General features: G+C 30.3%; 2 protein-coding genes across 2 annotated transcripts; both read right to left on the minus strand.

The window, feature by feature from the left end:
• Window positions 1-3,720: 3,720 nt before the first annotated feature.
• On the minus strand, window positions 3,721-6,457 carry LOC111276524 (D-amino-acid transaminase, chloroplastic-like). Its single transcript, XM_022862267.2, has 5 exons — window positions 6,269-6,457; window positions 6,105-6,175; window positions 5,179-5,354; window positions 4,384-5,057; window positions 3,721-4,059 (listed from the first exon to the last, which is right to left on the minus strand). Exons 1-5 carry the CDS (start codon window positions 6,300-6,302, stop codon window positions 3,959-3,961), a joined length of 1,056 nt encoding a protein of 351 aa, XP_022718002.2. The 5' UTR covers window positions 6,303-6,457; the 3' UTR covers window positions 3,721-3,958.
• Window positions 6,458-9,564: 3,107 nt separating this feature from the next.
• On the minus strand, window positions 9,565-13,246 carry TAT7 (Tyrosine transaminase family protein). The gene is made up of 7 exons (XM_022861437.2): window positions 12,618-13,246; window positions 11,546-11,885; window positions 11,211-11,429; window positions 10,776-10,835; window positions 10,221-10,376; window positions 10,039-10,132; window positions 9,565-9,904 (listed from the first exon to the last, which is right to left on the minus strand). The coding sequence occupies exons 1-7, from the start codon at window positions 12,866-12,868 to the stop codon at window positions 9,777-9,779; spliced, it is 1,248 nt and encodes a 415-aa protein (XP_022717172.1). The 5' UTR covers window positions 12,869-13,246; the 3' UTR covers window positions 9,565-9,776.
• Between the last annotated feature and the right edge of the window lie 3,783 nt (window positions 13,247-17,029).

Genomic DNA, 17,029 nt, shown 5'->3' on the forward strand with positions numbered 1-17,029 from the left:
TGTTTTGTACTATCCCGAGCAGGGATGCTCCAAGTATCATCAAGCATTACCAAACATTTGTTTTCCTTCAAGAAGTTAAACAACTTCTTTGCTAATGCTTCATCCCTCTTCTTCTCGCCCATCTTCATCCATAGATAGAATGTCTTCACAAACTTTTCTTTTTTATTTTTTTGGCACTGTTGAGAAATGTATACCCAATCCGAGTGATTGAAATGACCTCTAACCTGGCTATGGTGATCTGGTTTTCTAGCAACAGTGGTCTTCCCAGACCACCCATTCCACATAAAGAAACAACCCTGCTATGACTTTCCTCATCAACAAGAACTGAGACCAATTTCTCGATATCATCATCCAATCCAACAATATTATCTTCGATAACACGAGGATAAGGCCTCCTTGACTCCCGCCTGAAGAACTTGATCCTTCTCTATCCCCTAACTTTGTTCCATCATATGCCATTAGTTGAGGTGTTAACTCTCTGATTCGGGTTGTGATTTTCTCTATCTCTGATTTAGTTTCATGGAGCACCTTTCCCTCTTTCGGGAAGCATAAAACTCTTCTGATACAGGGAAACATATCAAGTTCAGTGTTCCTCTAGGGATTGGTCTTTGGCTAGAGTTTTGCTATATTGGATTTGGAGACGTAGACGAACTTTTGAATCACTGTCCATGCTATTTTCTTTTGTGTGTGTTCTCTTTTACAAGGAAAAGGCTAAAAGCCCAAAGTCCATGCACTAGGATTCAATTTTGTAACTTTATGAACCCTGAAGTAGACTTGACAATACCAAAAAAGATTGACCGTCTAAAATTTTAATAAAAGTAAATGTGTTTGATAAAAATTAAAAAATATATTTTATATTAATATGTTGATACAAATTTGTTATATTTTAATTTTAATTTTTTAATATTTAAAATTTTAATAAAAATTAAATGTATTTGACAAAAATTAAGAAATACGTTTTATATTATGTGAATAGATATCTTAACACAATAATTTTCATATTTTATATTTATTGAATATAAAGTAAAATACATAAATTATCAAATTTACTTTAAAATATATACACAGTATGTCTTTCAAGTCAAATCCAGTGACAATATCATATAATCACATTGTAACACATGATGTATAAAACTCTTAAAAGTGGCATGATAGACACTTTAAATGTCATTAACAGTTATTTAAAGCACAAGACTAATCAAGATTGAGGGTTTATTGCAAGATGTTCCATTGATCCCTACCCTCTCTCAATTTTCAATTTTCAAAATGTTTTGTGACATATATTATAGACATTTGTTATATCCCAATAATGGATCATCGGTACACCATTGTTGCAGAGGAAGTGAGCTTTGATCCTAATACTGTTTACCTAACTGTTGTCCCTACCCAAAGCTGCCATTGAAAAGTGAGGAAACATTGATCGATGAATCTATCAATGAGGTTAAAAAATGTCAGAAGAAGATAGCCGGCAATTGTCATAAAGCCATGTGCGTGCCATGCCCTCACAAATGCCATATGCCTGGATGCCAAACTTGAGATATAATTGAATCATAAGATAAGATGAAAAGAAAGAAGCTTTTTAAATTGTGTGAAAAATTTTAGAGAGTTTCTCAAAGAAACATAGCTCGGGAACTTCTACCATCTCTAATAAAAGAGCATCTATCCTCCTCTTCTTCATCCCCACTTCCAGTTTCTTCATTTCTTTATTTGTGGAGGCATGCAGCTGTAAGACGAGAAATCAGAGCTTTGATCAATTTAGCAAATGATGCATGGACGGCAGTTATGAGGAAGCTGGTGGCAGCAACAGTTCATTCTTCGGAATGGGTGGCATTGGGAAATTTGTTCTCTGTCTACTACAAGGTAGAAAAGAGCTGGGAGTTGATCCGCAACGACAAAACCTAGTTGTTTTCTAGTTCATCTAAGAAAGTTACAGATAACTCCAAAAACCTTGTGCTAGTTTGCCTATTGCCATAACAATGTAAAAAGGGTAAACATTTGTACAAGGATACGAGAAGTATTTAAATAAGAAATTGAGTTACCTCTTCCATACTACCATGTTTTTAACATATGTTGATAGCAGGGAGTATGCCAATATTTATGAACTATGGATTTTTTTTCTTTGCTAGGTTAGACTCATAGTCTGATATGCTTAAGTATGGGAGCCTTAATCCAGATTTGTATGCCAAAATGGAATTTCATTGAAGGTTCTAGCGATGTGGGTAGAGGAAAGCAGAAAGCAGTTCATCCAAGGACTAGAGATATCTATGATTCCTTGTACTTGAAGCAAAAATTGTGAAATACTGAGAAATTAACTATCAATTTTGCATCATATCAAACATTACAGATAGGTATAAAGTCTATTGCAACCTCAATTGTATAATATATGCAAACAGAAGTGCTCTGCAGATGACATATTCCAAGTTTTCTGGTCAGTGATTAAAATTCTACACCATAGACTACGTGATTTTATAACTGATTTCAATCATTAGAAAGTTGAATTTCTTGTTAAAGCTAGATGTTCTGAAAAAATGATTTCAATAATCCGTTTTAAAGTTTTCTCAGCTCGCTGATCAGAGAGAAATATGTTCATGCATAACCGGATGAGCTAAGAATGCAAAAGTATGCAATAGCTGCATACTGAATAACAACGTGCATGCGAAATGTTACCAGGAAACAGCATTACAAGCAATGTTGGGAATAGGCAACTGGAATGCTCAATTCAATAATGACGTTAGAAGGCATAAGTACATAATGGAAAGCGAAAATATAGAATGTTATAGGACGTTAGCAATAAACAATCTCCAATACTTTTTACCAGGAACTAATGTATTAAGTACTAAATCAAATTCCAAAACGTTACATGAAACTGTTTTAACAGGTTAGAAGCATGCAAATATTTATAGGACGTTAGCAATAAACAATCTCCAATACTTTTTACCAGGAACTAATGTATTAAGTACTAAATCAAATTCCAAAACGTTACATGAAACTGTTTTAACAGGTTAGAAGCATGCAAATATCCGCAGGAAGCAAATGGGAACTAGAGGAAATATTTCCAGAAAACTTAGATGCATAGAAATTCCTATTGAACTTTACTCATAAAAAGTAAATGGACTAGGGTGCATATACTTCCAACAAAATAAATAAACAGAGGACTTTGTTACCAAAAGTTTTGACTTTTAAAATTCACAAGTTTCCCACCAGTATTCAGTTTCACTGCCAGTTTTCACCATTTGTTTCCCTTTCAGGTTTCATATTTCATCATAAATCATAATCCCAAGAATCCATGCTTCCCTATCTTATCATCATCCATTCTATTTCTTTCCCTATTAGGTGAAAAGTGATTATTCAAAACAGCCTCCAAAATGACTCTCACTAAATAACAGTAAAATTGTGCATATGTTTCTAGCAGCTTCTCGATAAAAAAGACAGAATAATACAGAAGTAAAAGGGAAATTAGACATGCTTCAATATGCAATACTCCATGTAAGAAGAATCAATATGAGGGAAGGTCAGATTATTTTCTTCGCTAGTTGCTATTAGTTACAGCATCATTGAATTAGACTCACATGAAGAATTGACTAGTATCATCCTAAACACCATGAAGTTACACAATTTAGCATGTTTTCTGTGTGTGTGTGTATGTGAACTTATAGATTGTTGTCAATAATATATAGGTATCAAAGAGTCGTTCCAGGTATGTAATGCTTCAATTCAGGATAGTGAAAATATTTACTATATCAAATAATGAGTCATCAACATTATGCTCTTGCAAAATAACACAAACAGCAATGCAAGCTACTGGCTTCTTATTCAAGACCTTTTTTCCAAATTCATTCAGAAAGAAGCAAAAACAAAGCATACATGAGGCTCTTGCAAGAATGTACTGCAGGAATAATAAGCACCAAGATCCCTAGCAGCATGATCCCTTTTCTAGCCCCCTTGGTGAACTTTGGTTTCAGTTATTATATGGAACACATAACCTCTGTGTATCAGGACCTGCTACCATATCATGCCAAAGCAGATCAGAGAGTGCCATTGTCAAATCTCCCACTTTTCCTGCAACAAGGAAAAATAATCATACCTTGGTACAAACATAGGAGCTAATCCACAGTCACTAAGCCAAAAATCTGAAACAGACTAATCAGGCAAGGCAACTTAATTACAGATGTGATGAACAGATGCACTTAAATGCTAGATTACGTTCATTTCTACTGTACCAACAATTCTTAAAAAAATCTATGTGCCAGGATATTATTCTTGCAAGGATAGTGTGTTTTCTTCAAAAGCACATTTGGAGGTGTTATAGACTATAGAGAAAGAGCGTAAATTAAGGCTTTCTCAACATTAAAAGGTCATCATAGTATAAAAGATTGTACATACCATCTCCTACGGGTTGTTCATCCCACATGATGATTGGCAATATGGGTAGCGTGCTTCCTACATACATCATTTCAGCCACACCTTTGGCTTCCTCAACAGTAAGATTGGCAGTTTTGACACTTTTAAGACACCCCTGCTCAACCAACTTAGGTGCTAATTCAAGAAGCCTTTTTGCAGTACATCCACTTAGGATCTTATCAAATGAAGGCAAAATAAGTTCTTTATCCTTGGTTATTAAAGCCACATTAACATTTGGACCCTCTGCAATAAAACCTTCCTCATCAACCCAAATAGAAGCAAATGAACCCTTGTCTTCAGCTTCCATTATTGCAAGAACATTTGGCAAGTAATTTACATTCTTCATTGTAGCAAATAGAGTTGATTTCATTGGGATAGTGGAGGTTATCACTTTAACCCCATTTTTGCATTGGGAGATGGTATCATCAATGACTACAGCATAGAAAGCAGATGTAGGGCATGCAGCAGGAGAAAGCAAGAAATTACCAGGACCTGCACTCAACCAGTATCTTAGTGTTCCTTCCTTGCACTGTGATGCTGCAGTCAATTGCACAAGAATGCTACGAAGAGTTGATCGAGGAAAGGGAGAGGAGATTCTTGCTTTTGCTGCTGATCTGAGGAAGCGATCTAAATGGGCATCCAGCTCATAGAGATAGCTACAAAAAAAGGATAGCTCAAATTAAACCCTGTAAACATAGAATTGCGCCGGTGAGTGGTGACGCTTTGATAAATACAAGATACGTTAACTAATGCATCAAAGAGATATCATGCACCTACCCATCTAGAATGACTGCTGTATCAAAAACACCATGCCCTCGATGAACCATGTGATCATCTATAGGAATTACCATCATAGCAGGATCAAGGATGATCCCTCCAAAAATGCTGGAATACATTGCTGGGTATGGTTTCTTTTTCACTGAACTCCACTTCTCGTGCAGCTTTCCCAGCAACTGGCATTGGGAGATACAAAGAAGATTAACTAAATGTTCAAAGAATGGAACACAATGAGAAGTGCATAGAAAAAGGTTACTATCAATATTTTACCAAAAAAAAAATGATGATCAATTCTCAGGCAATAATTAGAAATAAAACAGCTTGTAATGGTAATTTACACTCCTCCAGCTAAACAGCCATTTCCAAATTTTATTTTGAGAAATATTGAATCTGCAAGACATACAGGATCTATCAAGGACTATGATTACTTGATTTTGCTGTAACCATCATCCTGAACCTTAAAAAAATTGCAATCTTGGAAAATTTTTGAGTACTTCTAATCAATTCTTTTTCTTGCCAATGCCAGCAATGTCCCCAGCACATTGAATACCAAGAAATAAAAATCATTCAGTACTATAATTTCATGGACAAGACAATTGAAATAGAGAAATATCTGGCTGAACAGAGAACTGATGAGCAACAGTGACTCATCGCAATTACTAGCATAAAAACCATTGCTGCAAGCAGGCTAAATGTAATTCATCTCAACCATTCAATAAGCTCCTGAACCACAGTAAGCAATTCATCCATGTACCAAAAAAATGTTTCTTAACTAATTACTGGAGCAAACTTCTTAGTTGTAGCTGAAAAACCAACTTTTTTTTCTGTTGAAACGAAATCGGCCCCAAGAAATTAAATTTGACTTAAATGACAAAAAAATAAGAAAAACAATTGAAAGTAAAGAAGTAGGGATTTTGGGATATAACCTCTGATGATGAAGAGAACACATGAACAATAAAATCACTGCCACTTTCAACCTCCAATGTAGCCATTTCATCTTCCAACCCAAACAAAGATAACACAAAGCAACAAATAAGTTCAAAAAATTTTAAAAACTATCAACAGAAACAAAAAGAAAAGAACTAATCACCTGATTTCTTATCAGAAGGGTTGCAATTTGCCATAGTTGTAAAAATAGATAATCAAAAGATACCCTCACGATTGGAATGAGAAAAGGAGATATTGGATACATTAGAAGAGCAAAGAAGTCTGGTTTTCGTTAGGTGAGAGAGGGTTTTTCATGATCACATGTCTGTCTTGTAGTGCTTGGACTTTGGAGAAAAGTGGCTTACTAGTTTGAAGCACATAAGTTAAAAGTTTCTAAGTTACTGTGACTTTTGCTCTGTCTGCTTTTCTGGTAATGGGATTTTGGTTCTTTTTGTCCTAAGTGGTGGGAATTGTGAGGAGGTATCAACTTTCTGTCTGCATCTAATCGTACAAAATATTTTAATATTTAGCATTGAATTATTTTAAGAAAAAATATGTTATTTATATGACTAAATAATCTTTTTACTTAATTTCCTTCAAAAATTTATTTTTATTAAATCCTAACATATTTATATCTATCAATAATAACTCAATAGAAACAAAAACACTATACTAATGCCAAGGGCAGAGATCTATGCTTCTAATTTCAATAATGAGAATCCAGATTTGATGATTTTGAAAAAAAAAAATTTATATTATTGAATATGAGTTTTTTTATTAAAAAAGTTTTTTTAAAATTTTTAAACAATAAAAGTTATCATATTTCAATATCAAAACATATTGCATGATTCAATGAAGAATTATATTAAATTTATTTATCATTTATAAAAAAAAATTATTAATAACAAAAATAAACTTAAATTTAACATATACAATATTCAATTATTATCAAATCTAAATTTGATAATTCGTATTTTCGTATCATGTTTTATGTTATATCTGATACATGTAATAATACAAATTATTAAAATATGAACACGATATGAATTATCGAATATATTTAAATTTTAAACATGAATATGATGCGTTTAATATACTTGTTACATATGAAACGATATAATTAATATGTATATAATTAATTCATTTAAACACGATATGAATAAATACGAATAATAAAGATATACACGAATAGATATAATTAATATAATTATCTACAAATAAACATGATTAACAAAAATATATATAAAAATATAACTAAAATAATAAATAATTATATACTATTTATCATTTACAACTTAATAAATTTAACGTATTAATAATATAAAAAAATTTACATATTAAAAATTTTAATACTCATTTAATATGTATTTAATATATATACATATATTTAAATTTTAATTTATATTATATAATTATATTAATTTTTAATATCAAATTTAAAATGATAAATAATTAAAAATTAAAGAATAAAATAATAATGTATATGACTCATATTAATATTTATATTGTATTTATATTATTAATATAAAATATTAATTTTATAATAATTATTAAATGAGTATCATAATTAAATGTTTAAAATAATTTTTATATGAAATTAAATAGCTAATTAAATATCATAATTAAAAGATTAAAAATTAAAATAATTTGTATATGTTTATATTATATTAAAATAAATATTAAATATATATTAAATATATATTCATATGATAAAATTAAATTAAATGTATTAATTGTATCATATCACATATTTAAATAAATTAATATATATGATATAAATTATATCATATTAAAATTTATATTAATATAAATAAATATAATATTTATTTATTTAAAATATATAAATAAATTTTTTATATTATATTATCACGTCGAATTCAAAATTATCTTGTCTAATTAAATCAATCAAGAAAACAACTATGATGCATTATTATTGGACACAACCTTTAACCATGTTCCCAGGCAGAGGCAAGACTATTAATAAGACGTCTCAAGCCGGCATTTGGCAGTGACCGCTTTTGTTCTTTCTCATTTAATAGATGATAATTCTAAGCACGCCACTTTCTTAGAGCTAATCTACCTATGCTGAAAAGATGAGCTTAGTTGGTTTTCCAGGTCACCGTTTGTCATTTTCTCTGTCGTTCTCTTGCAGTTGGTTTTCCACAAAAGAACTAGGAAAAGAAGGGAACGGAGGGTGAGTTTGGACTTTTATCGCACCATCAGCAGCGGTGCAATTATTTTTAAAAATTATGTTAATAGTAGATTTTGCATTTAAATATTTTAATGTAGTTAAATAAACGTCAGTTATTAATTGATCATTTTTTATTGACGGACCAATATTTTTTATTTTTTGAATTATATTATTATATCGAAAATGTTCCTTAAATTTTTTATTTTAATTTTTATTTAAAAATTGTGAAATAATTTATTAATTTAATATAATAAATAAATTTTATAAATATTAAATAATTTAAAATTTTATTATATATAATTTTTAATCGAATTTTTTTTATATTTTTTTTATTACAATTTTTTTGATTATTATCTTTTTTTATATCTAAATATATATTTTATTATTAATTTTAATTTTACTGTTATAATAATCAATTTTATTTTTATCATTATTTTTAATATTATCAAAATCAATTTCATTACTGTCTAAATGAAATCTTATTCAAGATCGAATGAAACAAGTAGGGAAGTTCAAAAATTTTTACTGTTCTTTTCTTAGAATTATCCTCGATCATGAACTTTGTCTACTTTTTTTCTTTAAATATTTGAAATTAAGATATGACAATTTTTGTATTCATATCTATAAAATACCAATAATTTTTATATTTGTATCTATTTTATAGAAAAATTATGTATTACCAATAATTTTTATATTTGCATCTATTTTATAGAAAAATTATGTATTATAACCCATATTAATAAGAAAAACACAATACTTTTTTTTTTGTTAAATGCATACATAATTTTTTTGTTAAAACTTTAAACCATTAAGTTGTGTATTTTTTGTATTATTTTCCTGTTATGATTTAAATTGACAGTTTATGAGGTATCCAAGTACAACATATAAACCCTGAATTACTGAGCCACCCTCTAACTAAACACTAGTTGACTTGAAATCGTGAAGAGGGTATCGCCAAGAATTTGCCCTGGAAATGGATAATTGATTGTCTTGTGTGATGGAAAATATGACCAACTGGTGTTAAATCTATAAACGTAGACAAATGAGAAAGATGATTATTGAATTGATACCCAAGTCCCGAATTCAGAAGCTTGGCAGATAAAACCACAACTGTTTGTGATGGTACTTTGTAGGTACTATAAGAGGAGCAAGTGTTTTACTCAGTTGAAACGATGAAAAAGCAGCATCAGAAAAACCAACAGAATATGTGGTAAAGGAGATTTCTGATTCAGAAATCCAATCTATTCACTGTATTTTTTTGGAAAATATGGAGAAATTCGAACCTTAGACGATTTCATTGCATAAGGAAGACTACTTTGCAGATGATCTATAACATTTGAATGAGAATTTTCCATGCAAACCGTATCTAACATCTGGAAGTGTTATTAATTGTTCTTCTATTATAAAAGAAATGCCTACAGTTTTAATGGTTGTTGGTATACTGTATGAGGCTTGAGGCCTTGTTAGATTGCTTTTACTTCTAATATGGCTGCATTAGCTTGGTGTGCCTTATACAGAAAGACTTTAACCTCCCTAATGCTTCTTTGAGAGAGTGCGGATCAGCAGCAAAAGTGATTCGAATCCAATTTTTTAACCCCACTGCAGTACCTGCATGAGATACATGCTTTCTCAGTTGTGCATGTTACCAGAGCTACATGAATGCCTAAAAATATGAGCCCAAAATTTCATCAACACCCCCCCCCCCCCCCCGGTCATATATGTTCAATTGATTTGTTTCTTACCAGGAAGAATAATAACAGATTCTTCTTTGGCCAGCCTGAAACAAAAGTCAATATCATCGCCGATGTCTTCCAGATTGGAAAGATTTAGCTTAATCTGCAATGCATGAACAAAACAGCATGACCATATTTGTCAATCCTTTAGTTTCAGAAACAAAGAATTGCAAATTATGTTAGTCCATTACCATGGCGGCCATAGACCCCTGAGGCTTTTGGGGACAACTAATGCAAGGGATCTCCTTTATCATATCCCAACAAATATCTGAGGTCTGCTTCAATGTGTTAATAGTTTTCTTGAAGAAAACCTCATCAGTTTTCTCAATGATACGGGGAACAGCTGCCTAAGGCACCAAACGGAAAGCCACAAAATGAATGCAGTGAATACCTTCAGTAATGGAGTCATGCAATTTATAACACTAGCTCTGTAATAATGACTCAAATCAGAAAAGGAAACATTCGATTAATCATCCCTAAGATCAAGCACAAAACTAGATCCAATATGTCTAGCAGCAATACCGTATCATTAGGACTAAATTAACATTATTTTGTAAGTTCTTTCAAGGACTACTTGCAGCTTGCAGGATACTTGAGCAGATGCAATTCTGTTTTGTTTACAAAAGATTAGCTTATTCTCTAGAAACTTAAAGTTGAATCATTAAAACCGCTAGTACTTATACTTATGAACAACAAAAGGATGCTCGCTTTTCGTTAGTCCATAAACAAGCTGACACCAAACATACCTGAATAAAAGTTGCAGGTCCTCCCAAAATATCAAAATACTTCTTGATACGCTCAATAATCTGATAAAAATAAATAGTAGGACATATAAGCATCAAAGAGATTGACAAAATAGATTTTCCCATAATAAATAGATGTCTTGCAACAGAGTCGATTTTCAACCTTAAGATGTAAGAAGTACAAATAAGGCCTTCCACATTTACATCACAATGATTGCATTAGTTTTTTTTTTTTTTTTTCCAGAATGGAAAATTCATTGATTATGGAAAATTCATTGATTAAGTTAAAATGCATAAAGGTCAAGAAAGCAAATGTCAGTAGAGTTAGGCAAGTATTAGAAACAAATTTATGCAGTTATTAGATTCATAATTGCAGTATTCGGGCGAATACTGAAGTATAATATCAAGAATACAAATATCCAAAAGAAAGAAGATAACCTTAGGATTCTTAAACATGCCACAGGGGTCGCTTATCACAAACCAACCAAGTCGCCAGCCAGGCACTATCCATCTCTTTGATAGAGACCCTAGAGTCAGGACTGGAACAATTGATCCAAAAACTCCCATTGGTACAAATGGGTTGTCCCCAAAAGCAAGGTGCCCATAGACTTCATCAGCAATAACAGGAACTTTAAGCTTATCTGCAGTTTCTGCAATCTAAGTACAATAAACAAACAATTACATTATTCCCACTAAACCACTCTAACCACAAATACAATCTCATCAAAGTTTTTCATTTTCCTGCTGCATATCCTTTTTCCTAATGTACTAACCTTCTTCAAATGTTGATAAGAGTATACATTGCCACAAGGGTTGCCAGGATTTATGATTACCAAACCAACAGTGTTCCGATCAGCTAGTGCTACAATTGAATCAAGATCAACTTCCCAGCCCTTGTCAGGAAGAAGATCAAAATACCGAACTTCAAGACGTCTGAAGGTCGCACAGAGTTCATAAATTGGGAATCCTGGCCTAGGAAGCAAGATGTTTGCACCTGGTCGTGCAAGCATTGCCACTGCAACATCAATAGCTTGTGTGCAGCCAGATGTGACAAAAACATCATCAGGTGATAGATTGTAGGGAAGATCACATGATAGATACTCTGCAATAGCCCTGTAAAAAGTGAAAACATGCAAAAATGAGTAGAGAAATTTTCAAATATATGGTACCGGTGATCAACTCCAATATTTAAAAAAAGAAAATTGCATCTCCTTCTAGGAAAACCTTACACCTTTTTTTTTCACTTTACCAGAATTTGAATCTTAATTACTAAAATTAAGAGTTAAACGCTCTACCGACGATAGGACTGTTGGCAAAAACCCCAGGGAGAAAAAAAAAAAAAAGGATAGAATTTGACCAAATTAGCCCTAGGTTGCATTAAATTCAGGACAAGTACGATACTAAAGCTAGACTTTATCCAGCCCAGCTAGGCTAGTACTTCAACTTATCCTTCCGCTGCAAAAATTAAAGAACAAAGAACTTGGTCAAATTAAAATTTAAAGTCTGCAACTGCGATAAATAAGAAATTAAATTAGAAACGACGCAAAATGAAAAGAAATCCAGATTAGATTATTTGCAAGTTCTCAACTCCAATTGCAGTAATTGATGAACTGAACAAATCAATGGTTAGAGTAACCACAAAAATTTAAAAACAAAAGTACTATTGCAATCAGCTGAAACATGACTACCCTTATCTACTAACTGTCAGAATTGAATGCAGAGTTAACACACTTAGATGAAACTGAACATGTTTATTCTGAAATTCAGGATAAAACCATCTGCATCAAATTTAAGAATTTCATAAATTGAGCAAAGAAAAACAATAACAAAGATGGGAAATTTCACCTTCTGGTTTGGGGAAGGCCAACAGTCGGTGAATAGCCATTGAACTTCTCAGATTGAAGAGCTTCAATAACAGCTTCTCCAGCAACATGAGTAGTATGAAAACAAGAATAAACAGTAGGGTCACCCATACCTAAAGAAATCAACCTCTTCTTATTTTTTTCATCAATGTTTTGCATTAACAAACTAAGAATGCCTTTTATTGTGATAGTTGAAGCTGTTTCCATTTCATGGTTCACAGTTCCATTCTCCATAGTTTTAATTCTTTGATACACCCTTTCTTTTGGCTCGTGTTTTAGCTTCTTCAATGAGTTGAGAAAAGAGACAGACACAGAGAGAGAAGGAAAGACGGGTTTTTTTAAGATGGAGAAATTGGTAAGAAAAGAGAAGAACAGTTCCTTCACCACACGTTTAAGCAGCTTTGGACCTTTCCATGGGAACAGGCCTACAGCAGCCGCGAACAATTTGGTGTGATATGATTATTTAAATTTAATTGCTTCATTAATGATATTTAGAGTTTAATTTGATAGATTCATAATTTTTAAAAATTATTATTTAATTTGATTGATCCATAATTTTTAAAAATTGATATTTATAAAATTCGCAACATTTATCATTTTTTTATTTTTTACTTTTTTTATAAAAAAAAAAAAACTATTTTTAATTATTATTTTTTAAGGTGTTGTAAAATTAAAAAATTATTTAATCGACAATAGAAAGAGGGGTTAATTTGCATTCAAAGAAATCGAGAGGCTTTGTGTTACTGATTCTCTTAAAAGACTGACTGCAAGTCGGATAAATGATTAATGGCTTTGCACGTTGACCGAAGTGTAGATGAATGGCGCAAGCTGAAGGATGAAATAGAAAAGCAAAGCATATGGATAAACATCAAGACAATAGATAAAAAAAATATTAAAAAGAAAAATAATTGCCAAGATTTAGATTTTTTTTATCAAGCCAAGATTCAAATTCGAGAACTCTAATCTATATACATAAAACTAAAATTATGCCCCGACAAATTTTGTAAGCATCTTGCAGCATTTGATTGACACATCATCAATTAGAGGAAAAATTAGTTTGTAAATTGCTAGCCATTTTTTTTTTTAAAAGAGGAAGGTTTTGCTTTCCTACCTAATTACTACACTAAAACTAAGGTTATGACAAATCAAATTGTCCAACAAGTACTTCAGCCTGGTGAAATCAATAAGCCCTCTGGAATTAATGCATTATTCAAGTCTTAAAAATATTCGCCAAAAATGAAGAAAAAAACAACAGCCGATGATGTTAGTTTTCCCCTTTGCAGTCTTACCTTTCTTATTACTATCGCATGAACCCAGAGGCAAGAAACATGCAAAGCAATAAAAACCATCATTTCTTATTACCTTGCCAACATTGATTACCCAACTGCCAGCAATATATAAACAATAAATTAATCATAGTTCAAACATAGAAACACTACACAATTAAGAAACACTAGCAAACCCAATTCAACAGTCATCAAATATACAATAACCACAACAGTAAAGAAACAACTAGTAGAGAAAAAGCATACATTTATCACATTACTATCGCATATCCAGAACCAACACCCTACTGGTGCCAATACCACCATCAAAACCAACCACAATTATCCAGCAAACAAGAATCAAAGCAAAATTAAAGGGTGTGGTTGAGGTAGTGATGTTTGGGGCTTTCGGGCATTGTTGATCCTAATAGTTTTCTAGGTTTTCTCTAGTCAGTAAAGAAGGAAAAACATTTTTGAGTGATTCTAGGTGTTCAGATGGGAGAGGAGGCAAGCAGTTTAGTTTGAATTTGTGGCTTTGGGTTTAGATTTAAGAAGATCTAGAAAATCTTTGAGAAAACTGATCAAAAAGAGGTAAGATTGGCACCGGTAGTGGCATTCGTGGTGACAGAGGTAGAGCGACGATGGTGAATGACAGTCGATGACCTTTTGGGAAATCTAAAACCATGAGGAGGAAGAGCAAGGGGAGAAAAGCAACATATTAAAATTTCAGTCAAATTGGACGGCGAAGCTAGAATTAGAGAGAAGTGACAGAGTTTGGATGTTAAGGAGAGAGAGAGAAAAAAAGAGTGAATTGTTGGATAAGAAAAAGAAAAAAACAAAAGAAAAGAATTTTGAAAATAATAAAAAATCACGGTTTTAGATTAAAATAAAATAAAATAAAATAAATCATTATATACTTAAGTGTTACATTTTAAACTTCGTAAGCTACTTTAAATTCTATCAAATCACAAAATGGTTTTATGTAGTTTATCTTAATATTAAAGTTATAGATTTTTAAAGAATTAGACAATTATTTTCCTACAAAATTTTTTAATTTTATGTCTTATTAGATAAATTTTATAAAAAAATTTTAATTAAGGTAAGGATGATAATATCTAATTGATTTCAAATCATACCACTTTAAAAAAATAGGCATTTTTTAAAAAAATTAAATTAGGTTGATTTTTTTTTTAAAAAAATTGAATTAAGTTAAAGACGAGTTTTAGGTATTCCATCTCATCTTAAGTGTCCACATGGCACTTTTCTCATTTTTTTTTCATTTTCATTTTTAAAACCTTTTTTTTAGTTTTTTTTATTTTTTTATTAAATAAATTTTGCAATAAAAAAAGCAATTCAAATAAAGATGACAAAATAACCAGATGAGTTTCTATTAATCTTGATTCAATTAATGCATTTTTTTTAATTTAAGATAATTAGATTGAATTTTTTTAAATAGAGTTCAGATAAAAGCAAAGTTTTGGATATTATGCCTCAACCTTAGTTTTTTTTATGATCTATTTAATTATATATTTTTATTAAAAAATTATTATTTAATATCTTAATTTAATAAATTCATGTATCATCCCACTTGACTTTTTTATGTTGTTAATTTCTTTGTTTTTAAAAATTTATTGTATTAGATATATTTTGTAAATAAAAAATTAACAAGTGTAAGGATGATAAAATAATCTATATCCAATAAGCTTTGGTTCATTACAACCCCATCAATATTATTTTTTGTAATAAAAATTGAGTTAAATTTTAGCTTTTTAAATAATTTATGTCAAATCGAAATAGGTTTTAAATGCTATGCCTCAACTTTTCTCAAGATTTATAAAAGAATGCATTTTATTATTTATATATATTATATTAATAAAGATATTATGTAATATCTTAATTTAATAAAAAATTATATTTATATATAATTAAACTATAATTTATATTAAAAAATTAATTATCATCCATACAATTAATATTTTAGATTTTAGAGCTTTAACTCTTTTTAAAAATTATTTTTTTTATTTCTTTTCAACTTTTCCTTTTAAAAAATTTTAATTTCTTTCATTTTTTAATAAAATAATGTAATAGTAGTAAATGTCCCGTAGACATTCCTCTTTATTTTTTTAATTTTTTCTCTTTCTTTTATTTCTTTTCATATTTTTTAATTTTTAACCATTTTTATTTCTTTTCTACTTTTTTTTTAAATATTTTTATTTCTTTTATCTTTTAATGGAATGATGTGATGGTGACAAAAGTCTCACTCTTTTCTTTTACTTTCTAATTTTTTGATTTTTTTTCACTTCTTTTCATCTTACCAAATGGGTTTTTTTTTTAACTTTTTTCCCTTTGTCACATATTTTTTCTTTATCATTTTTCTCTATACAGAACTTCTATTTTTTAACTTCATTTTCCCTTATCTTCTTTTCCAAATTCTCTTATTCTTTTGCAACTCTCAAAAAACAAGATAAGAAAATAATCATTATCATAATATAAGATCCGCAGACCTATCGCTAAAAAAAAAGTCGACACTAATCTTTTTTTATTTAGGTACGATTGATCACATAAATAAATCCATCTCATTTTAAAAAAAGTCTCAAACTTGACTTAAGTATCTTTAAAAAGTAAACTCACGTTCACGAAACTACAACTAGGTTTAGGAATACGTTTATGTATGAGGAAGGTTATAGCACCATCACAACGCTTGTTCAAATGATGGTACCAATTTAATCTCATGTTATCTAAAGCTTTAAAAACTTTATCAAATAATTAATTATTGAAAATTATCTTTAAATTACTTCAATATTTTGATAATAATTTTAGGTCAGTCTCCTACCTCAAGAGTATTTAAGGAGACTATTTATCACATTTTAAAGAGGTTCTATCTTCGGATTTATTAATATTTAAAAAATAATAATTGTGATAATCAAATGAGATTCAAAATCTTGATATCATATTTCTATTTAAATTCTCTAATATATTGATAAAATTTAGAAAGGATTTCTCATCTAGGAATTTATATAAAGATTACTATTTATAACGCTCTTAGTAATTCCATCATTGAATATTCAAAATCTAATTTTACGAAAAAAAAACTCTTTATTTTCATAAATATCGTCCAATATGTTGGTAA

This window comes from Durio zibethinus, chromosome 25 (assembly GCF_047325235.1).
Source record: "Durio zibethinus cultivar Kanyao isolate XHJ-2024 chromosome 25, ASM4732523v1, whole genome shotgun sequence".
Taxonomy (NCBI): domain Eukaryota; kingdom Viridiplantae; phylum Streptophyta; class Magnoliopsida; order Malvales; family Malvaceae; genus Durio; species Durio zibethinus.

Excerpts from the sequence above, each read along its gene's own strand:
- LOC111276524 (XM_022862267.2), bottom strand. The coding sequence starts at position 6,302 with ATGGCAAATTGCAACCCTTCTGATAAGAAATCAG. Across the intron at positions 5,058-5,178 it reads ACAGCAGTCATTCTAGATGG|CTATCTCTATGAGCTGGATG; the intron begins GTAGGTGCATGA and ends CTTTTTTTGTAG. Across the intron at positions 4,060-4,383 it reads TGAACAACCCGTAGGAGATG|GAAAAGTGGGAGATTTGACA; the intron begins GTATGTACAATC and ends TCCTTGTTGCAG.
- TAT7 (XM_022861437.2), bottom strand. The coding sequence starts at position 12,868 with ATGGAGAATGGAACTGTGAACCATGAAATGGAAACAGCTTCAACTATC. Across the intron at positions 10,836-11,210 it reads GCATGTTTAAGAATCCTAAG|ATTATTGAGCGTATCAAGAA; the intron begins GTTATCTTCTTT and ends TATTTTTATCAG. Across the intron at positions 10,377-10,775 it reads GACCTGCAACTTTTATTCAG|GCAGCTGTTCCCCGTATCAT; the intron begins GTATGTTTGGTG and ends TTGGTGCCTTAG.